The sequence below is a fragment of the Aspergillus wentii genome (genome assembly GCF_001890725.1).
Source record: "Aspergillus wentii DTO 134E9 unplaced genomic scaffold ASPWEscaffold_1, whole genome shotgun sequence".
Classification (NCBI taxonomy): domain Eukaryota; kingdom Fungi; phylum Ascomycota; class Eurotiomycetes; order Eurotiales; family Aspergillaceae; genus Aspergillus; species Aspergillus wentii.
Window position 1 is genome coordinate 4,779,016 of NW_024467832.1, and position 26,313 is coordinate 4,805,328.

Sequence of the window (26,313 nt, forward strand, 5' to 3'; positions counted from 1 at the left end):
GTCTCGAGGAAGAAACCGGGGCTGGCTGTGGCGAGCCAGACGAAGAAAAGTCTTTCGAGTGGTACTCGGGGGAAGGATAAGGCCAAGAGAGTTGGGAAGGAGAACCGTCATCTGGGGGAGAAGATACAGGGAAAGATAGAGAGAAGAAGGTGGCAGCGCCTGGTGTTGATCCTGGGAGGTGGTTCCGTCAGTGCAAAGGGGCGGATAAGAGGTCAAAGTAGGAAGACTATGATTGGCTGTATATGATTGAATGATAGGTGCACTGAAATAATATCCTTTATGAGAAAGTCAAATCAAGCGTTCCAAGACGCGGGACCAAGAGTCCAAGAGTGCTTGACAAAGCCATCTGGATACGAGGCTCTCTAACCCCACATTCCCACATTCCCCCATCCCCGCAAAGATCCGCTCTGATGCCGATTCCGGGGAAAACAGGGAGCAGCATTAATACCTCATATTCCCAGAGAATTTGTGGAGCGCAGCCATGAAGTTACTGCATATCGACGGCAAATGTCCGAATGCCTAAGGTTATATCCATCCTGGTCGAGTCACGAGATGAGGCTAGGTGTATTATACGAGGCTATCCGGATTGGTCCGCTGTGGTGGTGGTCAGACCGCGTTGTCCAATAGAAAGGGCAGGCAGTGTGACTAGTGGGTCAAATGAGATTGGCTTGGATGACATTCTCCGGGGAATTAAAAAGAATAAGCAGGAAAGAAAGAGACAGAAAGATGAGTGTCCTCGGAGTTACCGCAAGAATCACAAATCGGTGGGGATTCTTGGTCCCCGTGAGTCTGGAGTAAAGCTTGGCAAACAATTATCATCCAAGCAGTGTCTGTTCGTCGCTGCAGTATCACCAGACACATGGACGCTCGTGGCACTCTCGTTGATCCATTGATTTGACCTGTCAGACTCGCTTTCATCCCTTCCTCCATCCATGGTTGTTCGCGCTCTCTCCTCCCCAGACGTAAAGGATCGGCATCCGCCATAGATTGGCAATAGCTTCTCCCTCTCAGTCTTCCTCTCTTTCTTTCCAATTGACCCGTCAGCTTGGATCGCAATGTCTCCATCCATGCTCGCTCACTCGCCTCTCGGGCGGGGTTGTTTTTGATGACTCGCTCTCCGTCAACCCTTTCGGTCCAAAGGTATTTGACCCTCGCTTCCCCCGGTTTTTCTTTTTCTCCCCCCTCTCATCCCCCATCTCCCTCTTCGTCTCTCTCTTCTTTTCTGACTCCAACTCTTCCTATTCATGATATAGTCAACCGTGACACTATATTCCTCCAACATGGCGGAATCTCGCGATATGCCTCTGCCCGAGGCTCCCGTGCCCGACCAAGACGAACACATGGGAATTGGTCGATACATTCTCACCCGCTTGCCAACTCTGGTGCCGCCGATGAACCCGGCCCCCAATCCATTCAAGGCCCTGACTCTTCTCAACAAGCAACAATGGCTCTTTTTCTTCGTGCGTCATCCAATAACCTCCCAGCAGGACCACAGCTGACTCTCTAGGTCGCATTCGCTGGCTGGACGTGGGATGCCTTTGACTTCTTCACTGTCTCGTTGACGACTTCCCAGTTGGCCAAACAGTTCGATAAATCCGTCACCGATATTACCTGGGGTATTACTCTTGTGCTTATGCTCCGATCCGTTGGCGCCATTAGCTTTGGTATCGCTTCGGACCGTTGGGGTCGTAAATGGCCATTCATCGTCAATAACTTGCTGTTTATCGTGTTGGAACTTGGTGCCGGTTTCTCTCAGACTTACAAACAGTTTCTGGCTTGTCGAGCTCTATTTGGAATCGCCATGGGTGGTCTCTACGGTAATGCTGCGGCGACGGCACTCGAGGACTGTCCTATGGAAGCGCGTGGTATTGTATCTGGACTTCTCCAACAAGGATATGCTTTTGGGTACCTGCTTGCAACGGCCTTTGCGCGCGGTCTAGTTGACACCACCTCGCACGGGTGGAGGCCGCTGTACTGGTTTGGTGCTTGTCCTCCGGTGCTCATCATTCTCTTCCGTTTGTGTCTCCCAGAGACAGAGGCCTTCCGGCAGCGACAGGCTACTCGGGAAGAGGTTCGGGGAAATGTCAGTTCGACTTTCCTCTCCGAGGGCAAGGTGGCCTTGAAGCGTCACTGGTTGTTGCTGATTTATATGGTTCTGCTGATGGCTGGCTTCAACTTCATGGTAAGCATTCCAATCATCGAAGAAATCATCTGCTAACCTTTCTAGTCTCATGGCTCTCAAGATCTTTATCCTACGATGCTGGAAAGCCAGTTCGAATTCTCAGCCAACGCTGTCACCGTTACTCAGGTTGTTGCCAATCTTGGAGCGCTGACTGGCGGTACACTCTGTGGCTGGGCTAGTCAGATCTTCGGTCGACGATTTTCCATCATCACCATCAGCATTGTCGGCGGTGCACTTCTATATCCATACACTTTTGTTTCGAATCATTCCATCATGGCCGCAGCTTTCTTTGAGCAATTCTGCGTACAAGGCGCATGGGGTGTGATCCCAATTCACTTGATGGAACTGTCTCCAGGCTCGATTCGAACCTTTGTCGTCGGTACCGCATACCAACTCGGAAACCTTGTCTCGTCAGCTAGCTCAACCATCGAATCCACCATCGGCGAGCGCTTCCCACTCCCTCCGACGGCAGAGAAAGCCCATCGTTACGAGTACGGCAAGGTCATTTGCATCTTCATGGGGTGCGTGTTTGGATATACTATTCTGATCACCCTTCTTGGGCCAGAACATCTGGGTCGCAAGTTTGACGTGGAGCACGACGATGATATGGCAGAAGTCACAGCCCACAGAGGGATGGAAAAGAAGGATAGTTTTGAGGGTGACCCTGAAAAGGCGGATGCATCACACAGGTTACACCTTGAGAACTAGTGGTTTTATTTCCGACTTTGGGTGTTATATTGCTATATACCAGTTATGATGGAATTTCATGTGATATATTGACGATTTGGTTGGGATTGAATATTTGATGACTTGGATACTTTTTGGATAATTCTACAAATATAATCTTGCTGGTTTCTCTCATAAAGCACTTTCTGACGAAAACTGTCAGCCAAGCAACTGAGATAACTCAGTTGGAATCTTCCTTGGTCTAGTGGTCATGATTTCCGCTTGTCATTAACCTGATAAGCGCGGGAGACCGGGGTTCGATTCCCCGAGGGAGAGATTCTTTTTTGCGTTTTATTTTTTTGCTCTTTCTTATTTACCTTGTGTCTCCAGGCAGTTTGCTTTCACAGGTAGATAGATAATGCTTGGTCGCATGCGGCTGCTCCGAATCTTAGATGCTGACTCGCCATACATATGAAAAATCATACAATTCAGCCCAGAATGATTAAGATCAACATATATACTCCGTAACTAGCAAAATAAACCTAATTCATCCAGATCGACAGATCAGCGATCCATTGCCAATAGTGAATACAACGGCTGCTCGAAAGGAAGGAATATCAGCTCGGCTTCATGGGTATTATTGAACTGCTTCATAGACGTCAAATATTCGAAGATCTGTCTGAATTTTGCGTCACTGTAATTGTTCACTGATACACTCACATTTCGGTCTGTAGCATCAAACTGAAACGCTGCCTAATATATGGTTAGTATCTATCATCAGATGGCTGATCAACAGGCAGGTAACAAGAGAGAAGACAGTCAGAATCTGCTTAATAACAATCATAGATATTCATAATAGTGTTTCTTCATTCTATCAAAATAATAATAAAAGTACAGAATAATACTTACCTGTGCTTAAAAGAAGAGGGGGGAGATCTGACTAGCTATATATATTCATGTATGACAACCCCGCATCATCACTATTACATGTCACAAGGAGAATAAGTATATTCTAATGCAGGCTGCAACGATAATAGCCTATGACAAGCAGAAAGCAAACATATAGTCAGCAGGAATAGCAATAAGTTATGCTTATTTTTCATGGTTCTGACCCCGATCTTGGCTGACACCGACATGTGCCTGTAATAAGTAGTTTTGGCTAAGGATTGCGTGCTACTGGCCTAAAATGACAGGGGAAAATTATTGCCTTTTTTGATGCTGGGAAGAGTGTGTTACTGGTTGTATCCTGTTCTTCAGACGATCGAAATTCAATGCTGGACGGGGTCGTCTTACTCTGTCGTATGGAGATACTCGTGGTGGATAATCGCATTGATAGTGGTGTAGATGAAGCGGTTGACAGTTCCGGTGTCCAAGGATAGAGCATGACGTGTTGGACAGTAACAGACAACCATCTTCATAGTAATAAATCTTGAATTTTTATATTCCACTGCATCTCTAGATACTGAGATAGACGAGTGCATCCGCCAAGACCCTCCATCCCGATCCGGCTCGGTCCCTGAAGCAGCAAACCTTCAGAATCTCTCCACGACGTCTCCAGCAAGGCTACCGAACAGCCTGTTCGACCTCACCTTATCCACACTCATCTCGTTCTTTTCTCTCTTTTCTTTCTTTCTTCTTCTTCGCTCCTCACAATTGTTCCGTCCTCCCCGCCTGGTCCTTTGTGCTACCCCCCACGTTCCGCCCACCGGTCGGTTTGTCGCTCTTTCGTCGGTCCAGGGTCAGAAAACGTCCAGCAAAAAAAGACAGCAAAAAAAGCCGAAACGGCCTGTCCCACCAGCCACACCGTCCATCTTGCATCGCTCTGACCGGTCTCACCTCCTGCTTCGCTCTCGGTGGCTTTTTCACGACTGGCATTCCTCGCCCGCCCCTTACCGCCGTCGCGATCCCCCCAATCCCATCCCACAGGCGTCTGCTATCTGCTAGTCGATCGGTTCTCGCGCGCTGGATGAGTTCTCCTATCTCCACCTCCTCCAATGCACAGACGCTCGTCTGGCTCGCCTGTTGAGGACGACTCTGAAGACTCGCTGGCTTCTCGCTCTGTCGCTGAGGATACCCATGCCCCCAATGTCTTCGAGACGCCTGAGAAATCGCGAGCGCAGGTAGCAAGAACAGGTACCAGCTTCGATCTCCGACGAGACAACGGCTCGTCCACCCCCCGTTCGAGGAATTCGAGCATGTGGAGGATCCCCTCGTCATCTACTACTGCAACAACCGCTTCACTACAGCAGCAACAATTACACCAACCGTCGCCGCCGCTTTCCTCCCACGACCCGAAACCGCCTGCCATCATGATGCCATTGGCCTCCCAGCGGCTGCCAATGGAGGGATCCCCCGAGGGCCGCCGCTTTCGACAGTCCCGCCTACGCAGTCCGTGGCTGTGTTCTATCCTCACGGTTCTTACGACTTTAATCGCTTCGTTCTTTCTCCTCTCTATAATTCGCTCGTTTTCTGCCCGTCAGGTCGGTGGGGATGGTTGTGGGATTCCCGTCATGAGTCCGACGTTTATCCGGATGGTTGGCTTCGACACGGAACACACGCGCTTTGCCAGCAAATATAATCTGTATCTTTATCGGGAGCAAGGTGTCGATGCATACAACGAGGAAGATATCGGAGTGAGGATTTATGCATACTGTTGTTTTGGCTTGGGCTAATGGTTTCTAGTTGAACGGCGTCCCCGTTTTGTTTTTACCCGGAAATGCAGGTAGCTACCGACAAGTTCGATCCCTGGCCGCCGAGGCTTCGAGACACTATTTCGATGTTGTTCGTCACGACGAGGAGCGCCTGAGGGCCGGAACCCGGAGCTTGGACTTTTTCATGATCGATTTCAATGAGGATATGGCCGCCTTTCATGGACAGACACTACTCGACCAGGCGGAATACGTGAATGAGGCCGTGGCCTACATCCTATCGCTTTATCACGACCCCCGACGGTCAAGAAGGGACCCCGGATTGCCAGACCCAAGTTCGGTCGTACTTATCGGTCACTCCATGGGAGGAATTGTCGCGCGCACCACACTCACCATGGCGAATTACCAAGCGAACTCGGTCAACACGATTGTCACCATGTCGGCGCCTCATGCAAAACCTCCCGTATCGTTCGAGTCGGATGTCGTCCATACCTATAAGCAGATCAACGATTATTGGCGTGAGGCCTACTCGCAGACGTGGGCTAACAACAACCCGCTATGGCATGTGACGCTCATTTCCATTGCCGGAGGCTCTCGGGATACCGTCGTTCCCTCCGATTATGCCAGTATCTCCTCGCTCGTTCCCGAGACGCACGGTTTCACCGTATTTACTTCTACTATACCGGATGTTTGGATTGGGATGGATCATTTGTCCATCACGTGGTGTGATCAATTCCGAAAGGCAATCATCAAGTCACTGTTCGAGGTCGTTGACGTCCGACGAGCGAGCCAAACGAAACCTAGAGCGGAGAGGATGCGGATCTTTAAGAAATGGTACCTGACCGGGCTTGAACCTGTGGCAGAGAGGACACTTTCGCAGAAAGGTATGGCTTATATCTTCTCTGGATTACCAACTGGCGTTATCGACTGACATTGTCCTAGAACCGAATACTCTTTTGACGCTTGAAGATAACTCCAATACAATCCTCTCGCAAGGCCAGAGACTTATCCTCCGTGAACTGGGCTACAGCCAAGGTCCGGACGTACACCTGCTGCCCATTCCGCCACAAGGGGTTTCTGGGAAGAAATTCACCCTTCTTTCAGACCAATCTTTCGACAAAACTGGGGAGAGCGGCAACCTCGAAGTTCTCTTCTGCAGTGTGTTCCCACTCCACAATGGAAAATTCTCAACTGTATTCTCGATGAATATGGACCTTTCCGGGGGAGCTCCGGGATCGACTCGCCTGGCCTGTAAGAATGCTGCTGAGGATGGAATTCACCTGCCGGCTTCGACGGCCTCGTCCAAGTATGCCTTTGACCGAGCCCAGCCTTTCTCGTATCTTCAATACGACCTGGAGGATCTCGCAGAGCACCAGTTTGTTGCTGTCGTTGACAAGGCCAACTCACCTACACACGGTTGGGTTGTGGCGGAGTTCTCGGATAGTTCCGACGCGGTGATAAGAGCCCGCGTGGGCTTGGGTGGCCTGCTCAGTGCTGGACTGAATATGAGACTTCCTGCCAACCGTCCTATGCTCACAGAAGTCAGGATCCCGGCTCTGCATTCCAGCTTGCTTGCATACAAACTCAAGATTAATAGAAAAGGCCACAGCACCACCCAGGAATTGTTTGCTCCGTTATTGCGGCAATCTATCCCAGACCCTCACGAATCTAAATTCTTCGTCAATGTGGACGAGGTCAATGTGAACCTCCATGGACTGGCGCCTTTCATGCCCCCGCCTCTCCGCGAACAAGCAACGTTGAACGGTGTTTCCTTTCAGCTGTGGACAGACCCTAGCTATAGCTCCACAGTCGACATTTCCCTCAAGGTGGACATTGCCAGTAGTCTGGGCGAGCTTGTCATGCGGTATAGGACAGTGTTTGCGGCGTTCCCGCTCCTGGTCGTTGCCCTTGTTCTTCGCAAGCAATTCCAGGCGTACGACGAAACCGGGTATTTTATCACGTTTTCCGAGGGCCTGGACAGCGCATTGCGGTCGTCTCTACCCCTCATGCTGCTTGCTATGTCGCTTCTGGCCTCGTCTCTAGCTACTTCAACAGCGTTGCCTGTGAGCGATGACCCGTTTCATTGGCGAACGAACTCGACCGAGACTCCGATTGATTTTACCAAGAACGACTTGCTACTGGGAGCTCAAGATGCGTTCTTCTGGTTCCTGGTTCCTGTTTTTGGTCTGATCAGTGTTGGAGTCTGCGTTATCGTCAACTACCTCGCTCTCACTCTTTTGTCCATTCTTTCATTCATCTATGGGCTTTTACATAGCAAGTCCGGTTATATCAGACGTGACGATAGAGGGTAAGTCGATGATTTTATAACGTGGAATGTCGCGACTAATTAGATTTCAGGAACCTGCCTATTTTCTCCGCGCCCACGCCTAGGCGGCGCATGATCAACACCGCTGTTCTCCTAATTCTCGTGTCAACTGCAATTCCTTACCAGTTTGCTTACATGGTGGCCTGCATCGTCCAACTGGCAACATGTGTGCGGGCCCAATGGCATGCGAGAGAAACTGTGCGTATCCTTTCTCATCCTTTATGGCGTTGCTAACAAACCGTGTAGCGATCTATGACGCATATCAACTTTACTAACTTTGCTCATTCGATCCTCATCCTCATGTTGTGGATCCTGCCGATCAATGTGCTCGTTCTCCTCGTCTGGGCCCATAACCTCGTCGTCCACTGGCTCATGCCGTTCTCCTCGCACCATAATGTCTTATCTATAATGCCGTTTATCCTCCTTGTCGAAACCATGACCAGTGGAACCATGGTCCCTCGGATAACGACTAGGTATGTCTCTACTACTATTCCTGATAGCTGTATCTAACCCAAACAGGTTAAAACATGTCACGTCCATATTATTATTCTCTATCGCCACGTACTCGGCAGTATATGGCGTTTCATATGCCTATCTCCTTCATCACCTCGCCAATATCCTCGCCGCCTGGTTAGTCGGCCTCTACTTTTTCAGCAGCGGCTTCTCCGTCCGGCGACTATGGCGCATTCTAGAAGGAGACGATGCAGCCCCCAGCATATCCCAACCGGGAGGAAGCCACGTCAAGAAGAAGCCATGATATCTCCGAGTCTATTTTTTTTTTTTCATCCCCTTCTGCCATTTTTTCACTGTTTACTTTTCCCATTTCCATTTCTCTTGTCTTTAATTTTTCCATTTTCTACAGGTCTGATTAAGCATAGCTTGGACCGTGATTTTATACCGGAGTTTTTTTTAACCTTGGAGCGGTGTTTTGAGTTCATTCCCCATATACCGATGGGTCGGTTTGTACAGGAATAACGGATGATTCTGAGCGTTCAGCATCGAACGGTGATGCATCCCGGTGACAAGGGCGGCAGGTCAGGTTTGAACTTTGTCGTCGTCGCCCCTTGCCATCTTGCTTTTGCTTTTCCTTTCCCCTTTTCATTTTACATGAGGACAACTCACTATTCATAGTTCCTTTTTTTGGGGGTAGTTTTACTGACTTGACTCCCTCGTGATTTATTTGTCTGTATATACAGTTTGTTCTGTTGGATCTGGATATAGATCTCTTGGCCAAAGAATGCCATGTACGCGAATCGATAGAGTTGAAATACATAATTTGCACTTAACATTCGCTTCGCTTCCAATATAAACAAAATCACTAACCAACAGGGGTATATACATCAGCTCGTCAGAGTCACCTTCTCTCCAATCCACTTCCCACCGCCTCCCTTGACGATCTCTTCAAAAATCCATTCTCCAACATCAGCCCTAGAAATCGTGTACCCAACCGCCGGGTCCTTTTCAACACCAACCCTCAGCGTCTTCCACCCTTTGCCAGTCGTGATGTCTTGATCGCCAACCAACAAACTGGGTCTGACGATCACAAGCCCCCTGAGCACATCGGCGGATTCCTCGTCCAGCATACGTTCCATTTTCTCTTTATCCTCATGCGGAACAGCAAGGAGGGTATTGTACATCGGCTTGAAAACGCAGGGGACGTCCCTAGGCGCGTTCGTCCCGGCCGTGAGACCCGTCGTCGAGATAACGCCTAGCAATGGCCTCTCGGGGGCGAATGGGACCACCTCACTGAGGGCGTGGAGGAGAGCTCGTGTGAATTCCTCCGTGATGTGTGGATTGTCGAGTGTGAAGCGTGGAATGAGCGATTTCTTTTGCAGGGTTGGTGTACCTCCAATTCCCACGATGATGGTGTTGACGAGTTTGAGTTGTCGTTTCTCTGATGTCGTTGTATCTTGGAGTACGAGGGTTGATTTCACGGCTTCCGTGTCTGTGGCGTCGCCTTGGATGATGCGGAGACGGGTGTCGAGTGTTTCTTGGGTGATTCCTTGGTTGTGGAGTTGGGTGAGGAGTTTGGAGGGAGTGCGAGCGAGGGCGACGGCGTGGAGATTGGTGTCGGATTTGAGGAGATGAGCGAGACAAGCGTTTGTGCAGCCGCCTGTTGCTCCAAAAAAGGCAATGGTCTTTGTGATTTCAGACATGGTTATAGATGTTGTAGTGGTATGGGTGAGATGAATTGTATGCGTGTAGATGGATTATGGTATGTTTTGTACTGAGGATTTAATGATTGATGTTTGATGATTCCATTTACGCCCATGACTTCCGTGGCCATATATATAGTGCTCAACACCACATCCATGAATCTATCCGACTCTCATGCATCGCCTCGTCCAATTCTTGTACAGCGCAGTAATAATCCGGATTTGGTTAGCGCCGGTGTGACTCTGGTCCGTCGGGATGAACACTCGAAATAGGTCACGTGGACTCGGGGCAATAACACCCCGAAAGATTTGATTGGCTGTTGGATTTGTATAGACAGGATCCAGGAAGCCACGAAGGATCAGAAGGATCAGAAGGTGATTACCCGTTGCACTGTGATTTGTGATTGATCTTAAAAATAGAATGACCGAAGCCTAATTTGCAACAGGCCCAACTTTCACGTCCTCTCTTTGCTTGAGCTTCTCAAGTTCTCGAGCATCTTTCTCTCGCTTCTTCTCTCGTTTCTGTAATGCTTGTCTCTCGCTAGCAGATGCCGTGAAACGCTTCTTCCCGCCATGCTTGAGTTTCGTGATCATATCTGCTGCTTGTCCCCTGGTTAGGTCTGATGGCCCCAGTTTTTCGTTCCTGACCTTTGCCTTGTTTAAGACCTGTATCTGGGACGTCGTAGCCGGGTATCGCCTCCAGCCCTTCCAGGATGCGATATAATGCTCTTCAAACTCGCTGCTTGCAAAAGTGTCAGCAGCTCGAACAGCCGTGTCGAGATCTGTGGCTGATGCGATAAGCCGCGGCCGAGTATATTGCGTGTGATCGGTAGGTGTTTTGAACATAGTGACATGTCGTACATCGAATGTATCTTTTGATTTCTCAATAGTTAACCATCCTGATTTGTCTGAAAGATGGTAGCGGTCCTCGCCAACTCGAACCCATGAATTAGAACTGAGGGATCGAATGTGTCTATCGAACCGCATATCTCCAATAAGGTCGTAGATAGTGTCATATTTGGTGAATGTTAACTTGATATCACCATCTAATGTATCATTTTCTGGCCCATCTGTAGGCGCCTCAGCGTCTCCATTATCGTTTTCAACACGGCTCTCCCGATCCTTGAGCTCTGCAACATTCGACTTATCGAGCACCTCATCTGGATGCAGGCCAAATAGAGTAGGTGTCGAAATAACACCTGTTTCTAGCGTGGCAACCATGTCAATTATATGGCAGTTCTCCTTTCCTGGATACAATCGAAGTCCTCTCCCAATCATCTGGATCAGTAGATTCCTCGACCGGGTAGGTCTGGCAAGGAGGACGCAGTCGATGTTGGGAATATCAGTACCCTCGGTGAAAAGGGCGCAATTCACAAGAACTGGATATTCTTGATTCTTGAACGCATCGAGCTGTTTCGCACGTAAGTCTTTCGATGTCGCGCCTGTGATGTAGCGGGCATCTATGCCATGCGCGCGAAACATTTCAGTAAGTTCCTTCGCATGCGCAACATCTACGCAAAATACCAGAGTGGATTTGCGCTCATTTGCATTGGCAAGCCATGCTTGAACCGTAATGCGGTTTGACCTTTCGGTGTTGACAGCCTCAGATAGGGAGCCAGTGGCAAAGTCGCCAAAACTATCCTTCTTGACTTTTGAAAGGTTTGCTTCAGATTGAACAGTTGTGAAAACAGCATTGGAGAGCCAATTCTCGTCGATCAAATCCACATAGTCTTTATGGTATACAATATGGTCTATGGCGGCACCCAGCTTGAGACCATCAAACCGTGAAAATGTAGCAGAAACACCAACTAGCACGGGCGACTCTTGGGATGGCTCGCTCAAACCAAGATATTTCAACACTTCACGGTAGGAACGCGCCACAATATGATGTGCTTCATCCACCAGAACAAGTTTGAATGATCTTGGGTCAAACCTCTCAAAGCGACCTCGCGACGCTAAGCTCCGAACTGAGGCGATAATTATATCCGCGGATCCAGAAGCCATACTATTGCCCATTTCAATCTCAACCCTTTTATCCGGATACGCGAGTTGGCAATGTCGAGCAGCCTGTTCAACAAGTTCCCGTCGGTGAACAATGATGAGACTCTTGTCGCCCCTATCATGGTGCTGGGGAATTCTACTAATAAGCTGTGTAAAGATTACCTGTAAAATCGAAAGTATAGTATTAGCCGCTGTGTTAATATTCAAACAGGCTTCACGAACCGTTTTGCCAGCACCTGTTGCTAGTGAGATTCCAAGGCGATTATGACCCTGATCCAAATAGCGGAGCACTGATTGAATGCTTTCCTCCTGATAGTTCCTAAGAACTATCCCAGGTGAATCTACCGCATTTGTGATCGCTTCCTCCGGAGCTGGTATAGGGGTTGCGAATGTGGAGTTGAACCGCCATGGTCGGTGCTGCAAAGGCCTCCATGAAGGCCTCCGCGCGCTCACGAAAAGACGTGAAACGGGGAGTTTCCCCAGTCTGCGTCGGATGAGCTCCATTCAGATGCCATGAAGCCGAATCTTGATGATGGCGCAAATGGGATGGTGGTTGATAGTTCTCTATCGGGGAAATGGTGCGGAGAGCAAAACAAACAAGGCAAACACTATCTCTGCCTTATCAGAAATCTTTCTCCCGATAACGTCCGCCAACCCAGCTTTTTACCTTTGGATTTTCCTCCAGGACCTCAATCACCCTGAGTGATGCTGCAGAGCTTGTCGATGCGCCAGAACCAGGTGTAATGTTGTCGTCGTCTGGCCAGCATCCATGTCTTTGGTGTGTACCTGACAATGAGCAGTTCCAGCCTTTACGAGCCAGAGGAAGACGAAGAAAGATCTGAGTCCGATACCGAGTATAAACGCGCAGCTTCGAAAGTTCCTCCGTCCTCTCCACCTATTCAGAGTTTACGAATATCTTCCTCTGTGGCATCGGCTGAACAGGATGAGTCCGAATTGGTCCCACGCTGCTCCCGTGGCACACGAGATGAGGTGTTCGACGACTTGCGCAGATCAATGAAAAAGGAATCGGTGGAGGCATATTCTAAAGTGTTGGAAGATGCAGCCAGTGATATTGCGCCGATCCCTACGAATACTAGTGGTGAGAGCTACAATGTCACACGGAATGGCATTGTAACTTGGACTGCGAGAGAGAAGGAGGTGCTCTTTAATATTTTGGATCGGAAGGGTAAAAATGGCATCAAGGAAATCGCAAAGACCATCGGCACAAAATCGGAACTGGAGGTTCAGGACCACCTCAAGCTTCTGCACAAGGGCCTGGAGAGACAGCATCTCAGAGATCGCCATAGCCGGACGGTCATTCTAGGCGATATTCCAGCGACCTCGGAAATAAGTGAAAAATGTTGTAGAGTTTTGGATAACCATGCAGAGTTTCTGTCCCTCGAAGAACAGTATTCGGAAGACGTTGCTGGGAGACAAAAACATCACGATGCGTGGATCATCGACCACGAAAAAGCGGAAGAGATAGATGAGCAGGTTCGGCGGCAAGGGAACGAAGTCCCCACCAACTCAAGCGTGTATCTCTCGGCCAGCTTACTCAACATGAAGAGATGGATTCACCTTTCTCATAGGTTCTTCATGAATGCCGGTGGTCCAAGGCTAGAAGATAACTGGGTCAATGTTGCCTTTGCAGACGAAACACCATCAATGACGGCGGATGCATATGGTGATTTCTATTCTCTGGCCATTAGCGTCACCCGACGCTTGGTCCAGTCGTCGATTTTCTTTGCCATGTCACGACTACGGAATATGAGAGATACTGGCAACCTTAAAGCCAAAGTCGTAAAGCCTCGCGATGTCAAAACAGCTCTCGAGGTGCTTAACATGAAGCGGGATTCTTCAGACTTTTGGGTTGGACTGGCTCGGAGATGCAGCCTAGAAGTCGCAGATCTTCGCCACAAAAAGGGTTGGAACGCAGTATGTATGGACCATGACGAAGTTGAGGATGTTTTGTCTGGAAAAATGTCTATCGATGTAATGTCCGAGAGAAGTGTTTCGCAAGTGAGATCGGGAAGTCGATTCCGTGACCGGCGATCAGACAATGAGGATATGGACGACAACGATGATAGCCATTCTGATACGAACTCCCGGGCATCAGCTGAACCAGTAACGGGTGAAGAGGAACAGCCATCGGACCTAGAGGATGAGCATGCAGAGAATGTGGACCAGAAAAGTAGCGGCCTTGAAGAGCTGCAACTCTGGCAATTACTTGGCCAGCGAGCGCCATCCCAGCTCGAATCACTCGTCAAGGACGAAGAAGTTTCCAAAACAGTACGAAAGCCAGTGGGTGATCGGAAAACTCAACAAGAATTGGTTGATTGGCGCGACAGAACATTGTACCGGAGCGACTGGGAGGAATATGGGAGCGATACATTTGATCTGTATGAAGATCTTTCCGAAAACCGCCGGAAAAGACGACGGGTTGACAACCCTATATCTGCTAGCCTGGATTCTTTGGCATCAGTTGAATCCTGGAGGGGAATCACCATGGATGAGCTCTGTAACAGTCAACGCATCGGTACTGATCCTGCTCAAAGTCAGCAAGGTAGCCAACAAGATTTCAAAATGACTCTTCTAAATGGCGACCACGATAACACTCAGCCCGATGCAATGGACTTGGACGAAAACCCCAGCTCCGGCCCAATTGCCGAAAACGAAACAACAGAAAACCGGGATTCAGAACTAGCAGAAAACTTACCCTTTGATATGGACGAGAATGGAGAGTCTGGGTACAATCCACATCCCGCATATGATCATATCTCCGACCAGCAAGCCATGGAACCAGAGCCTGAAAGAGAAGAGAGTGGCTCAGAAGCAGAGTCGTACTCAGACTCCCTGAAACTACACCTAAACCCTGATCGAGAACAAACCAACCCCGAATCAAAAGAGGAGGATCATGGATCGGACGCAGATTCAGCGTCAGACTCCCATCTTGATAGTGAAAATGACGCCAAACCAAACACAAGCTTCGAACAAAGCCAGCCAGGCCACGAATCAGAATCAGAGTACCAGTCTGACAGTGATAATGATGTGAAACCACACACAAGCCCTACAAGATTCAAGCAAGAGAGTATAAAACCCAATTCAGACGAAGAATACACGTCCGACGACTCTGATGATAATGTACCTGCCGACCAGCGGCTGGTAAAAACCTACTCATCTGATGAAGACAGTGGCATACCCCTATATTCTCGACCATTGAGTCCAGCCGATTAGTCCAACGGACTTTCTGTTGCTTTAATGAATTTGCTGCATTTTATTCGGATTTAAGATTTGCATTGGATATGGATATGGAACAAGAACTTTGAATTGTTCGTTATAATGTCATGAGAGCGAGACTCAACGGTACTATATAGAAGACTACACATTAGACTTGATGGGCAAAATAATACAAGAATTTCACATAATATTACTACTGCACCTCAAAAATCCTAGCCAAGTGCTTCATTTCATCTCGACTGAACAAAAATAAATCTGACAGAACCGAGCTCCCTATTCCATTCATCCCCGTATGTTTGGCAAAGGCAAAAAGGACGTATAAAAAATGGAACGATTTGCAGACGCGTAGCTCTAAACTCCAAAAAAGAAAAACATTTGCGCCTTTTCCTAGCTAGATATCTGAAAAGAAAAAAGAAAGTAAGAATCATAACAAAACCATCCCATCCGTCCCACTCGAACATCCCATCTATCAGGACCGCATTCTTTGCGCCGTCTGACATCTCGTGGCTCCTCCTTCGCCTTGGATATTGTATAGTACATCATATTATGAAAAGTGGCCCACCCACTGTCTCTGTCCATCGCTTATTTTTTGGGAATATTTCTTTTTCTGTCTGAAAAGTTGAAGAACGTTTCACGCATGTCATTCTTATGTTTATATCATCCTTACAAATCAAGCGTCTTGAACTCAGCACCGGCCTCTGCACTCCAGGGCTGAGCACCAGCTCTCAGATCACCGCCTGCAGGCTGGAAGTTGTAGCGGTTACCGATGCCAATCGATGAGGCCTCAGCGAGCATGTTGTTTGCTTCTTCACCAGGGCCCTTGAGACTGACGGCTTGCAGAGTATCCTGAACCTCCTTAACTCTCTTCTTCAGAGCCACTCGGTCAAGGAAAAGCTGCTGGCGGGCCTGTTCGAGTTCCCGACGCTCGGCTTCAATGATCTCTTCCATCTCATTGAACTGCTGCAACTTGATCTCGAACTTTTGGAGAGTAACGTTGACGGCAGAAGAGACGAGACGAGTCATCTCGCGTTCTTCATGCGAGGCAAGAGCGCCAGCGCGGGCAGCAGAGGCTGCGAGAGCGACTGTGGGGAGCGATGACTTAGGCTGCTTCTCGGCCTCCACGACATCTGTAGATCCAGCCTCCCGCGAAGGGTCAACATCCATGGAATCTTCTGTCTTCACCTCACCTTCCTTCTCCTTGCCCTTGTCCTGGGGGTTTTCACCTTCGGGGCCCTTTTCGAGCTGTTTCCTCAGCTCCTTGCGGATCTCATCCACGGAACGTCCGGCCGCAGCAGCGGCCACAGCGGGCTCTGCCATTTGTGCCAAGAATGCGACCACCGACAAGACGGGGTTCTCAGACTGGCTAATGGGCTCCTTTCCACTTCCAGAGCGCAGGTTTGGCACATCTTCGACGTATTTGTCTTCGATTTCAAGCTGCAAAAACTTCATCACACACTCTTCCCTTGTCCTTGTGCCAACGTGGTTGGCAATCTGTTCCCAGTTGTCATCAAAGTTCTCCAACCCTTCAAGGAGCAGCACAAGCTCCGAATCAGACCATGGGGCATCCTTATCGGGAACGAGGGAGTGTGCGTTGTCTTCGAGCTTCACAAAGTCGGAAGCGCTGTGACTGGAAGGCATCCGTCCTTGCAAGAAACAGTTGGGACAAAGGTCGTATTTTGTGTCAGGGGCGTTAGGGTTTGCATTGGCTGGGGTTGCCTTAGCATAGTGGAATCGAAGCCGAGTGCAGTCGATGCCACAAGTGAAGCAGTGGAATTTTCTTCTGGGGTCTCGGGCAGCGCCTTCCAGTGTCTTGGTATCGCCTGCTGTGCCGTTGGCGGACGATCCGTCCCCGTTGGTCTGCTTGTCCTTCTCTTCAGTAGCAGGTGTGATCTCCTTGCCTTTGTCATCGTAGATGTTACGGCGGATTTCGAGGTTAAGATCGGCCTTGGATGCTGGAGTAGCAGAGGCAGCACGGTCAGTGGAAGGGAGAGGCTTTCCTGGGGTCACGAAGTGGTTGGGTCCAGGTTGGAATGGTTGAAGACCCCGTGGGGTATCAGCAGTGACTCTGAAATGGCCCGTGAACGGCGGGCCAATGTTCGATGGCCGTGTTTGAGGGTCGACCTGGATCAATTAATATTAGTATCTACCCTATGAAAACGAGAAATTCCTGCTACTCACCTGGTAGTTAATCAGGCCCCATTGCTCGAGGAACGAGTGAACTCGCATAATTGCACAAACATCACCGGCAAGGTTGCGGCGACAGGCAGTAACGGTAAGATACTCGATAGGGCTCAATCGGTAGGTGTTGATCATGAAATCTCGGTAGTCCTTGTAGACAGCGGGGGTCTTGCTTCGGTTTCGGGCATTGAAAAACTCTGCCAAAGCCTTTTTCTCGATAGGGTGGATGGTGTGCATGTCGAACCATGTTGAATAACTGGGAAGAATGATGGCGTGTGTTTGCGAGACCAAGTGTGACCGAGCAGAGGCTTCGAGCGATTGCTTGGCCTGCGCCGGCGTTTCCTCAACGGCACCTTCAGCTGGTTGCGCAACGCCGTCGGCATTTTCGTCGCCCCCTTCGAGTTCTTTCTTTCCATCTAATTCAGTGCCGCCCATCTCTTCATCTTCGGGATCGACATCAGTCTGAGGTTTGGGAGAGGCAGGGGCATCTAGCGGATTATCAGTGTCCGAAATATTTTCAGATGTCTTCACGGCAAATTCCTGACGCGATTGCGATTCTGAATATACGATTGCGAACGTTGGCAACCCCCAGTATTGGCAAGGTGAAGAGGGGTGGAGGGGAGGCAAAAGAAAGGTAACCTACCGGAAGCATGGCTGGAAGGCTGAACAACATCACCGGGGGCATCTTGAGTGGTGGTGCCGGCATGAATCTCATCGGCAGCACCGCCATGGATGACAGGAGTCTCATCCATCTTGTTCAACGATGATGGAGATGAAACTGGGGTCGCAGGCGACGGAGGGAAAAGGCTCCTTTGCTGTCTTTCAGCTGTGGATGGTGGGAAAAGGGTGCAAGCGCAACCCTTGAATCAACCTCTACAATAAACGAAGCTGACAGCTGAGCCAGAAGATCGATATCACACCGCAGCGAGGAAGGGTTCAATGGACGGTAGGGAGGAGAGGATGGCCGGGAGAGCAGCGCATCTGTCGCGACACGGACGCTTTGGCTCCAAAAACTCGCGCCAAGAGCCTCACATGCGCTAGCCTTTCTGGGCTAGTGCGACACGGGATTGAGATCCTGATCTTTTCTGTCTTCACGTCAACAATTTCATGTCACAGTCCCTTCTTTCTAAACATTATTGTTCAATAAATGGCCTACTTCTAATCCATGGGAAACATGGAGGCCATGCTATGCGATCACTAATGAGAACCCAGTCCCGCGGCATTTTACGAGAAAACAACTACTACATTATGAACCTTTACGTTGAGACACGATTTAGTCCTGAGAGCAATGATATTGATATTTATTTACAAATGCAGCCCGAAATAAACTAAGCAAATCATGTCATGCACATCGTTCACTGTCCAGCAATATTTGATCCATTCTTAGTGCTGCGAAGCAGCAATCGCAGCGGCTCTGTCCTGCAAAGCCTTGGACACAGCTGGTTTCGCCTTGAGTCTGTTCAACCAGGCATTGAGGTTGGGGAAGTCCTTCTCAAGATCGATCGGGTTTGCGGGGGAAATCCACGAGACGAGATCGAACCATGGCACAAAGGCGACATCGGCATATGAGTACTTTCCACCAACAAGGTACTCCTTTCCTTCGAGAGCACGGTTGATCACACCCGAAACGCGACGAATCTCGTTAATGTAGCGATCGATGGCACTCTGGAACTTTTCGGGATGGTACTTGGAGAACCACACGGCCTGGCCGAAGTAGGGGCCCTGGCCGGACATCTGGTAGTGCAGCCACTGCTTGGCCTGAAAGTATTCGGGGGTGCCAGTAGCGAAGCTGATCTTGTTCTCCTTGTCGTAGGTCTCGACAAGGTATTCAAGGATGGCGCCGGACTCCCACAGGATGATACCGGTGTTGGGGTCCTCGATGGCGGGGACACGGCCGTTGATGTTGATCTTCTCGAAGGGCTCCTGCTTCATCTCAGGAAACTGGAGGTACTTGGTCTCGAAGGGGATGTTGAGTTCATTGAAGATCATGACCACCTTCCAGGGGTTGGGACCGCTGGAGTGGCTGTAGAGGGTGATGGGCTTGAGAGACATGGTGGATAGAGAAGTTTGATAAAAATTGTCTGAAATTGAAGATATGGATAGAAAGGAAAGAGGAGACGTAGACTGTCTTTAAATAATGCCAAGTACCCTGTGGATAGAACCAAGCCCCGCAATAATAGCAAGGATATCCACGTGTCGACTGAAGAAATCACTCATGCCAAACTCAACATACGGATGAATTGTCTGATCGGAATGCCGAGCGCGGCATTAGAGCGCGCTGACAAATTGAGAGCCATGGAGTAACCATATTCCAACTGTCCAATCGAAGAGGATCGAATGTCGAGGAGAGCGGAATTGCATTACCAAGGAATTGCATTACCAATCAGGCCGGCTTAGCAAGATTTCATCACTGTTTATTAATCCATATCGGGGGGGAAGCGGGGGATCAACAGTGAAGACATGAGTTACACGGAGGGGGATATACATAGATGTTTTTGCTTGAATATATAGCATTCATCCTATTGAACTGATTTTAATAAGACGGAAAGCAGTATTTCTATATTCGATAGGGCTGAGAGAGGATGCTCTAAGCACAGCAAGCATCAAACGAGACTATGACGTCGGAGATATTGCTTCAAAAAGTCAGCCACGATCACCCATGTACTCGGTGATATGATATAGAATCCACCATTAAGAGTGAAAGATGAGGTGGAATAACAAGAAGAATAATCATAATTGCCATATTCTGTCGTGTCAATAAGTAAGTGGCATTTCCGTGAACGGAGCTTGATATCGAATCAAGGCACACCGGAGAAATCCTTAGTCAAAAGAGGCTATTTATTCTGCCATATGATCTTGGGAAAACACTTGAACAGCCTAAGTGGAATTATAAAGGTTTCAAGTACTCTTTGATGGCGTTTTTTGACTCACAAAGATGAATGCCAAGACTCAAGGGCGTGCCCCAGTTCGTATATCGGAGTAGATGGACAATAGTGGTGATAGATAATGGATTATGAATGATGAATGAGAGAAGTCAAACAAAGGCTTTAGACTTGAATATCCAGCTTAACAGCTATAAGATATTTATTTATATCGTGTTAGATCTACTCCGATATAATTAGATGTTGCAATATCCAAGGCTGATAGACACTTTAGTCCGAGCTCCGAACTCCGCAGCAATCTCGGAGCAGACAGTCTAGATCTGCCTACAACGACAGAATCCAAGCCTCAAATCCGCCTGACAGGGATAGAAGTTTAAATTTGAGTCACGGTGGATGTCGTACGAGTCGGATGCAAGTGACTCAAATTATTCCGCATTCTTCTGTGTAACACTGTTGAGCATCTGGCATCAATCTGGCTGGTCGTCTGTTCCATGTGGGCGAAGATTTGGGGATGTTTCCTAATTGGGACCCCGACTCGTGTTGGCACGCCCTTTTCCTTGTTGGGCCAGACATTTTATATTAGCACTGGAGATGGGTGACGTAGCCCTGTATAATTATTGGGATACTATTCAAAAACATCACTCTCGATGGTGATCAGTGGGTCCTTTTTTCTTCCTTTTTTAAGCTGAAAAAAATATTTACTCCGAATATCATATCACAATTGGAGGTCGTACGGAGTAAAGCGCACATTCGGTGTGGCTATAAAGTCTTCCTTCCCCTCCATCTGATTCACTGTCACCAGCTTAATTGAATATCATTGAATATAATCAGTCGGATACTGTCTGCACATCTATCTACTCTATTTGAACCCTATTCAAGCAACTACCACTCCACAAGACAACACATACATTATCCACTCTTACCAACATCTATCCTCATAACCACGAATGCCTCGTTTCCTCAACTTCACCATGGGCAATCCCACCTCAACCTTCAAGCCATCTCCATCAGATGATGCTGCCTCTACATACTCCGTCTCCTCCACCGCTACTACACTCAAGGGCACTGAACTGAAGAAGAAGTGGTTCTCATTCGGGCCAAAGTCCAACACAAACACGGATTCGAAGCCAAATACAAAGCCCATCTCGAAGTCAGAGTCTGTAGAGGATGAATCGTCCAAATCTGCAGTCCACTACGAGGCCATGGCCACCTACCTGGCACTGCGCTGATTTCCCTTCCATACACGATATGCCACCTTAACGACGACGAATATACCAACTAGATTACGAGTGATATTTGCGAGAAATACCTGCTTTGCTTTATGGGATTTGGCATTGGAGTTAATGGTTTCCAGTGTTTATATTGGGTCTTGTTCTTTTAATATCTGGAGAGCTTTGCCTATATATGTTTACGCTTGAATTTAGAATACCGATTGCATACATAACAATTTACTATTTCTTACTGATTGAAAAAAACTATTCTTTCTAATAAAAGTACTTATATCAATTTCGCCTGTTGTTTAGAAGGATGACAGGGTTTCCCTTTCTGTCTTAGTGCCCAGCCATTCCAACTTCAGCCCCAAATTGAGAAGAACATTCCCTCTCTCTTCACCAGTCGATCAACTAACCAACGCCAACCTCTGAATCATAAACAATTGGACTGAGACGCTGCATCTCATGGAATCTTCCATACCATTAGAGTCAAGGTGGGGCGGAACCCCCAAACCTCCACGGCAACGAGTCGTCACAACCTGCCTCACGTGTCGCCGTCGCAAGGTCAAATGTGACCATAAACAGCCAGTCTGCTCAACTTGCCAGAGAGGAAACCATGTGTGTTTATACGCAAAACCACAGCCTGGCCCCCCAGCTCAGCCTCGTGCTGCGACAGATCGAGTGTCTCGGTCAAATTGGCGGACTGGACAGAATGAAATCAAGAACCGTCTGGACAGGCTGGAGAAACTTCTCGAACGAGCAATAGCTGGGAGCGAGGACATCTCTCAGCCATTGGAAGTGCAGAATACTGTTTCAGAAACGACGAGTAGTGCTGACCAAAGGACTGGTGGTGGGTCAGTCACTCCCACCCGCGAGACACTTTCAGGTGATGGGTATGATGGAGCTCTGCTTCTGGAGTCTGAAAGTGGCCAGTCTCGCTGGGTCTCATCTCTCCACTACGCACTTTTAGCTGACGAGGTAGGATGGAAATATGCGAGTCTGATTCTCATGGCTGACCATTGCAGATCCGCGATGTTAAAATGCTACTGAGCGATCAGGCAAGTGATTCAACTACAAGGAAATTATCTCCTGAGGAGTCAGACTCCCCGTTTCTGTTTTCTACCAGTTCAATCGAAAACCTTGCACTGTGGCTACCAACGTCTGCAGATGACTGTTTCGCATTACTCGAGATCTTCTATTCGAATGTTGATCCAATGACGCGGTTGATTCATAAGCCCTCTCTAGGGCATCGTTTCACCAAATACATCCACCAAATGTATGACAAGAAGAGTCAAGATACAACCGGACAGTCAGATACTTCTCTATCTACATTCGAACCTTTGGCATTGGCCATTTTTTATTCTGCCGTGAACAGCATGTCTCCCGAGTCTACCATGACTAAACTTGGCCTAGAGAAGGAGATCGCCCTTTCCCAGTATCGACGAGGGGTGGAACTCGGTTTAGGGAGGGAGGGCCTCTTGACGACGGCAAGTATCGAAGTTCTTCAGGCATTCGTACTACTTCTGGTGAGTACACCAAGCCTTCAAAGTTCGAACTCTCGTGGATATTACAAAACTAGACTTGTCAGTCCCGGGAAGATGATATGTCAAAGACTTGGTCGCTTCTTGGCCTTGTTGTCAGGATAGCCCTTTCACAGGGTCTTCATCGGGAACCTTCTCTCTTCCCATCGGAAAATGTGGACGCTGTTCAGGTAGAGCTCCGTCGTCGACTATGGCATCAGATATGTTATCTAGATTTCAGGTCTGCTGAGAGTAAGGGGCAAGAGCCCACTATATCTGACGATGACTTTACAACACTGCTACCCCGAAACGTCAATGATGAGGCTCTAGCTGCAGGTGCTAGTCCCCAACAGCTGGAGCTTACTCTGCCACTGGATTTGCTGATATGACAGGACATTTGGTTCGTCTACATGGAATCCATTGTTTTAGGAAAATTATTAGAAGCACCTATCGATGGGAGCGTCAAAGCAAATCAGCAATCCCCGACAGTGGCAGTCTATATTCGATTATAGAGCTTCAGTCATTATTTAACGAGGTTCAAACCATGGTAAATGAAATGACCGCATATCTCCAGACGCAATATCTCGAATACTGCGATCCTCGTATACCCGAACAGCGTCTTGCCCTTGGCCTTGCTGAAATGATCGAATGGAGATGCTGGTCTGTATTCTGGCTCCGCATGCCAAAGCAGTATCGTGAAGCTGTTGTGTCCCCGGAGATCCGAACAATGTGCGTTCTGAACTTGGAAAATACCTGGTATGAGGCTAACTTGAACAGGGTTATGGATAAATCTGTCAGTCTAGTGGAGGGCATGAATCAAATGCCAGATAACAAAGATGCCAAAAGATTCCAGTGGCACATAAGCGGCCATGCATGTTTCCAAGCCATCATGCATGTCATATCAGAACTGAAAACACCCGAGTTTCAGAAATCGAGCCATAATATTCTTCGCTCTCGAGCATTTTCTGCCTTACAACAGACGTTGGAAACAAGGAAGTTCGAATCCAGTTCGACATGGAAAGTTATCTGGCGGGTTATTGCGAATTGTTTGGCGCAAAATTCGCCAAACTGTTCTACCTTGACACAGACACAGGGCATCATTTCCCAGTCGTTAACCGAGATGTGTACAACGGCGGCTTCTCAGCAATCCCAGGCAAATAACGAGGCGCCGTCTGCACTGGAAGACATAGCTGAATTGATCCCGTTGCCTGACTCGGAAAGCTTGGAAGCTCTGAATATGCAGAATCCCTCCATGGGCTTCGACTGGGTGAGTTTATCATATCTCAATGAAAAAGCTTTCATTGACACAAGTAGACATTTTGGAATTTCGACCTAACGGATCCGAATTCATATTGATGAAATATTAAGCGCATATATAAGCTGACGGGTATCGAGTTATCTACGCCTCTACGGTGACACGAAATGATATAATTCAGCATTTTTTTCAAGTCAATTCTATATATGAACCGCGATAATACATGATGATGATGGACCTTTTTCTGAATTACAGTGAGAGGAGAGCATGTTCTCATGGAGGCAACAGCAGTGCCTTAGCAGGGCATTCTACGACTTTAAATTTTCTGCCAAATTTTGGCTCCACCTTTTATCACTCGAGCAGTTCCGGTGCATAGTCCTCCTAAGATCATTGCCACACCGGAAAAGCACATCAAACCCGTGAAACGATCCCCTTCACGATCCTTGATGGCCCCTTCAATAGGAAGACCGGTCAAGGCACCGAGGGCAATGGCCAAACAAAACCCACCAAGCTTGACACCGATAGAATCCATGCTATCACCAGTAAGTGAAACAACACAAGGCGGCCCCAAACTCACGAATCCGCCACTGACAAAGCCGAAAAGCAAAGCAAAAACAATGACGCCAGCCATGGACGTGTGGAATTCCAGAGGAAGCCAGAAGGCCAAAACCAAGATCCCAGAGAGGGAAGTGACGGTGCACATCATATTGAACTGTCCGATGCGATCACTTATCCAGCCTGGTACAATCCGGCCAATGAGAGATCCAGCATTCGCGATAGCCAAAGTGTATTGTGCGAAATCGGACATTCCATGAAGCGAAGCCATCTCGGGGAGGTAGTTGAGAGGGGCAAAGAGACCCCACATGGTAAAGAAGCATCCCAGAATAAAGAAACCCCATGGCCAGTTCTTGAATCCATCCAGGCCTGCTTTAGAAGTTGACTTATCCCCGGATTCTTCTTTCGTTTTGGGGGGAAATGGTCTCGAACAGAGGATGTTGGCAAGGAGAAGCAGAATACCTTGCATCAATGCCGTCCATCTAACAGCCGACGCAAAACCGACTTCGTTTATCAGACGGGGTAGCATGCATGGATATATAACACCACCTCAATATCGCAGTCAGTATATCAAATATCTAAAACAGAAAGCATCAGACTCACCCAAACTACTCCCAGCAGACACAATTCCCACCGCCAGCCCCCTCTTCGTCGAAAACCACTGCGTCGCCAACGCCATAGCAGGAAGACACAATCCCGCAGCTGCCAGCCCAAACGCCACACCCTGTGTCAGCATAACCTGCCAATACTCCTTACAAAGACTCAACATGCAAACCGAAAACACAGCCAGGGTGCTAAATGGCGGAAGCAGCATCCGACAGCCGTACACATCGATAAGTTTACCAATTGCCGGCCCGAGCATGAATAGCAGAAAGACCTGGATTGTTGTAATCCAGGCTAATGCTGAAGACGACGAGTCTTTGAGCATAACATCTTGGTAGTAAAGCTGGAAGATACCACAACTATTCAAGTCAGCATGCGGAATCCATAATAGGCCGGAAATAACATACGCATTCACATAACCAAACGAGCAAAACTGTAAGAGAAACGACCCAGCAACACACGCCCATACTTTCACCCCTCCATTGGGAGGAGTATATGCGTTAACAGGTAGATTCTTCTCTTCATCGGTGGTATTCTTGTTCGCGACGTGCATGCTAGATGGATGCTTTCGGGAGCAAAAAGAGTTATTCGACACAATAGTAACCGAAACTGATCTATCAAGGTGACATTCAGAATAACTAGTTAATCAGTCTCTATTTATATTCTGAATCGATTCGCGACATTTGTATAGAGCTTCTATGCCCTCGGCCGACCCACAATTCAAAGCTCGGCCGAGGGACCCCTGTTGGGTCCACTATCTCCGATGCACTCATTTGACCACAATCCATCCTTTAAAGAAATGTTTGTGAATTATTCAAAAGACAGCTGTCGTTCATTAAGATATATACAATTATACATGCAGATTCGCTAAGCATACAATCAATCGATCAATA

The 26,313-nt window shown here is 48.4% G+C and overlaps 11 protein-coding genes and 1 non-coding gene across 12 annotated transcripts; 6 read left to right on the forward strand and 6 right to left on the reverse strand.

Annotated features, from left to right (window-relative positions):
• Positions 1–1,340: 1,340 nt before the first annotated feature.
• ASPWEDRAFT_102519 (sugar transporter family protein) lies at positions 1,341–2,890 on the forward strand (the record flags this gene model as incomplete). The annotated part of the gene is made up of 3 exons (XM_040827487.1): positions 1,341–1,460; positions 1,508–2,182; positions 2,228–2,890. 3 exons carry the CDS (start codon positions 1,341–1,343, stop codon positions 2,888–2,890), a joined length of 1,458 nt encoding a protein of 485 aa, XP_040695514.1.
• A 209-nt stretch (positions 2,891–3,099) lies between these two features.
• On the forward strand, positions 3,100–3,184 carry ASPWEDRAFT_t17. The gene has a single exon. It is a non-coding gene; the product is annotated as a tRNA-Asp (tRNA).
• Positions 3,185–4,842: 1,658 nt separating this feature from the next.
• Positions 4,843–8,579, forward strand: ASPWEDRAFT_732934 (uncharacterized protein; the record flags this gene model as incomplete). Its single annotated transcript, XM_040839303.1, has 6 exons — positions 4,843–5,481; positions 5,531–6,380; positions 6,439–7,804; positions 7,855–8,020; positions 8,069–8,295; positions 8,342–8,579. 6 exons carry the CDS (start codon positions 4,843–4,845, stop codon positions 8,577–8,579), a joined length of 3,486 nt encoding a protein of 1,161 aa, XP_040695515.1.
• Positions 8,580–9,162: 583 nt separating this feature from the next.
• ASPWEDRAFT_167836 (uncharacterized protein) lies at positions 9,163–9,978 on the reverse strand (the record flags this gene model as incomplete). The annotated part of the gene is made up of 1 exon (XM_040830204.1): positions 9,163–9,978. The coding sequence occupies one exon, from the start codon at positions 9,976–9,978 to the stop codon at positions 9,163–9,165; it is 816 nt and encodes a 271-aa protein (XP_040695516.1).
• A 432-nt stretch (positions 9,979–10,410) lies between these two features.
• On the reverse strand, positions 10,411–12,483 carry ASPWEDRAFT_23894 (DEAD/DEAH box helicase; the record flags this gene model as incomplete). Its single annotated transcript, XM_040832541.1, has 2 exons — positions 10,411–12,141; positions 12,202–12,483. The coding sequence occupies 2 exons, from the start codon at positions 12,481–12,483 to the stop codon at positions 10,411–10,413; spliced, it is 2,013 nt and encodes a 670-aa protein (XP_040695517.1).
• On the forward strand, positions 12,411–15,213 carry ASPWEDRAFT_48321 (uncharacterized protein; the record flags this gene model as incomplete). The annotated part of the gene is made up of 3 exons (XM_040837091.1): positions 12,411–12,424; positions 12,786–14,418; positions 14,494–15,213. The coding sequence occupies 3 exons, from the start codon at positions 12,411–12,413 to the stop codon at positions 15,211–15,213; spliced, it is 2,367 nt and encodes a 788-aa protein (XP_040695518.1).
• Positions 15,214–15,330: 117 nt separating this feature from the next.
• On the reverse strand, positions 15,331–15,798 carry ASPWEDRAFT_288080 (uncharacterized protein). Its single transcript, XM_040833183.1, has one exon. It carries the CDS (start codon positions 15,714–15,716, stop codon positions 15,447–15,449), a length of 270 nt encoding a protein of 89 aa, XP_040695519.1. The 5' UTR covers positions 15,717–15,798; the 3' UTR covers positions 15,331–15,446.
• Positions 15,798–18,238, reverse strand: rscE (putative RSC complex subunit (RSC8)). The gene is made up of 3 exons (XM_040833186.1): positions 18,038–18,238; positions 17,395–17,951; positions 15,798–17,337 (listed from the first exon to the last, which is right to left on the reverse strand). The coding sequence occupies exons 1-3, from the start codon at positions 18,144–18,146 to the stop codon at positions 15,880–15,882; spliced, it is 2,124 nt and encodes a 707-aa protein (XP_040695520.1). The 5' UTR covers positions 18,147–18,238; the 3' UTR covers positions 15,798–15,879.
• A 539-nt stretch (positions 18,239–18,777) lies between these two features.
• Positions 18,778–19,446, reverse strand: ASPWEDRAFT_100806 (glutathione S-transferase family protein; the record flags this gene model as incomplete). The annotated part of the gene is made up of 1 exon (XM_040827333.1): positions 18,778–19,446. The coding sequence occupies one exon, from the start codon at positions 19,444–19,446 to the stop codon at positions 18,778–18,780; it is 669 nt and encodes a 222-aa protein (XP_040695521.1).
• A 1,460-nt stretch (positions 19,447–20,906) lies between these two features.
• Positions 20,907–21,705, forward strand: ASPWEDRAFT_35458 (uncharacterized protein). Its single transcript, XM_040834234.1, has one exon. It carries the CDS (start codon positions 21,248–21,250, stop codon positions 21,503–21,505), a length of 258 nt encoding a protein of 85 aa, XP_040695522.1. The 5' UTR covers positions 20,907–21,247; the 3' UTR covers positions 21,506–21,705.
• Positions 21,706–21,952: 247 nt separating this feature from the next.
• On the forward strand, positions 21,953–24,343 carry hasF (Zn(II)2Cys6 domain-containing transcription factor hasF; the record flags this gene model as incomplete). The annotated part of the gene is made up of 4 exons (XM_040832542.1): positions 21,953–22,465; positions 22,513–23,013; positions 23,076–23,343; positions 23,520–24,343. The coding sequence occupies 4 exons, from the start codon at positions 21,953–21,955 to the stop codon at positions 24,341–24,343; spliced, it is 2,106 nt and encodes a 701-aa protein (XP_040695523.1).
• A 117-nt stretch (positions 24,344–24,460) lies between these two features.
• hasB (MFS-type transporter hasB) lies at positions 24,461–26,150 on the reverse strand. Its single transcript, XM_040833190.1, has 3 exons — positions 25,828–26,150; positions 25,421–25,779; positions 24,461–25,366 (listed from the first exon to the last, which is right to left on the reverse strand). Exons 1-3 carry the CDS (start codon positions 25,971–25,973, stop codon positions 24,579–24,581), a joined length of 1,293 nt encoding a protein of 430 aa, XP_040695524.1. The 5' UTR covers positions 25,974–26,150; the 3' UTR covers positions 24,461–24,578.
• Positions 26,151–26,313: the final 163 nt, after the last annotated feature.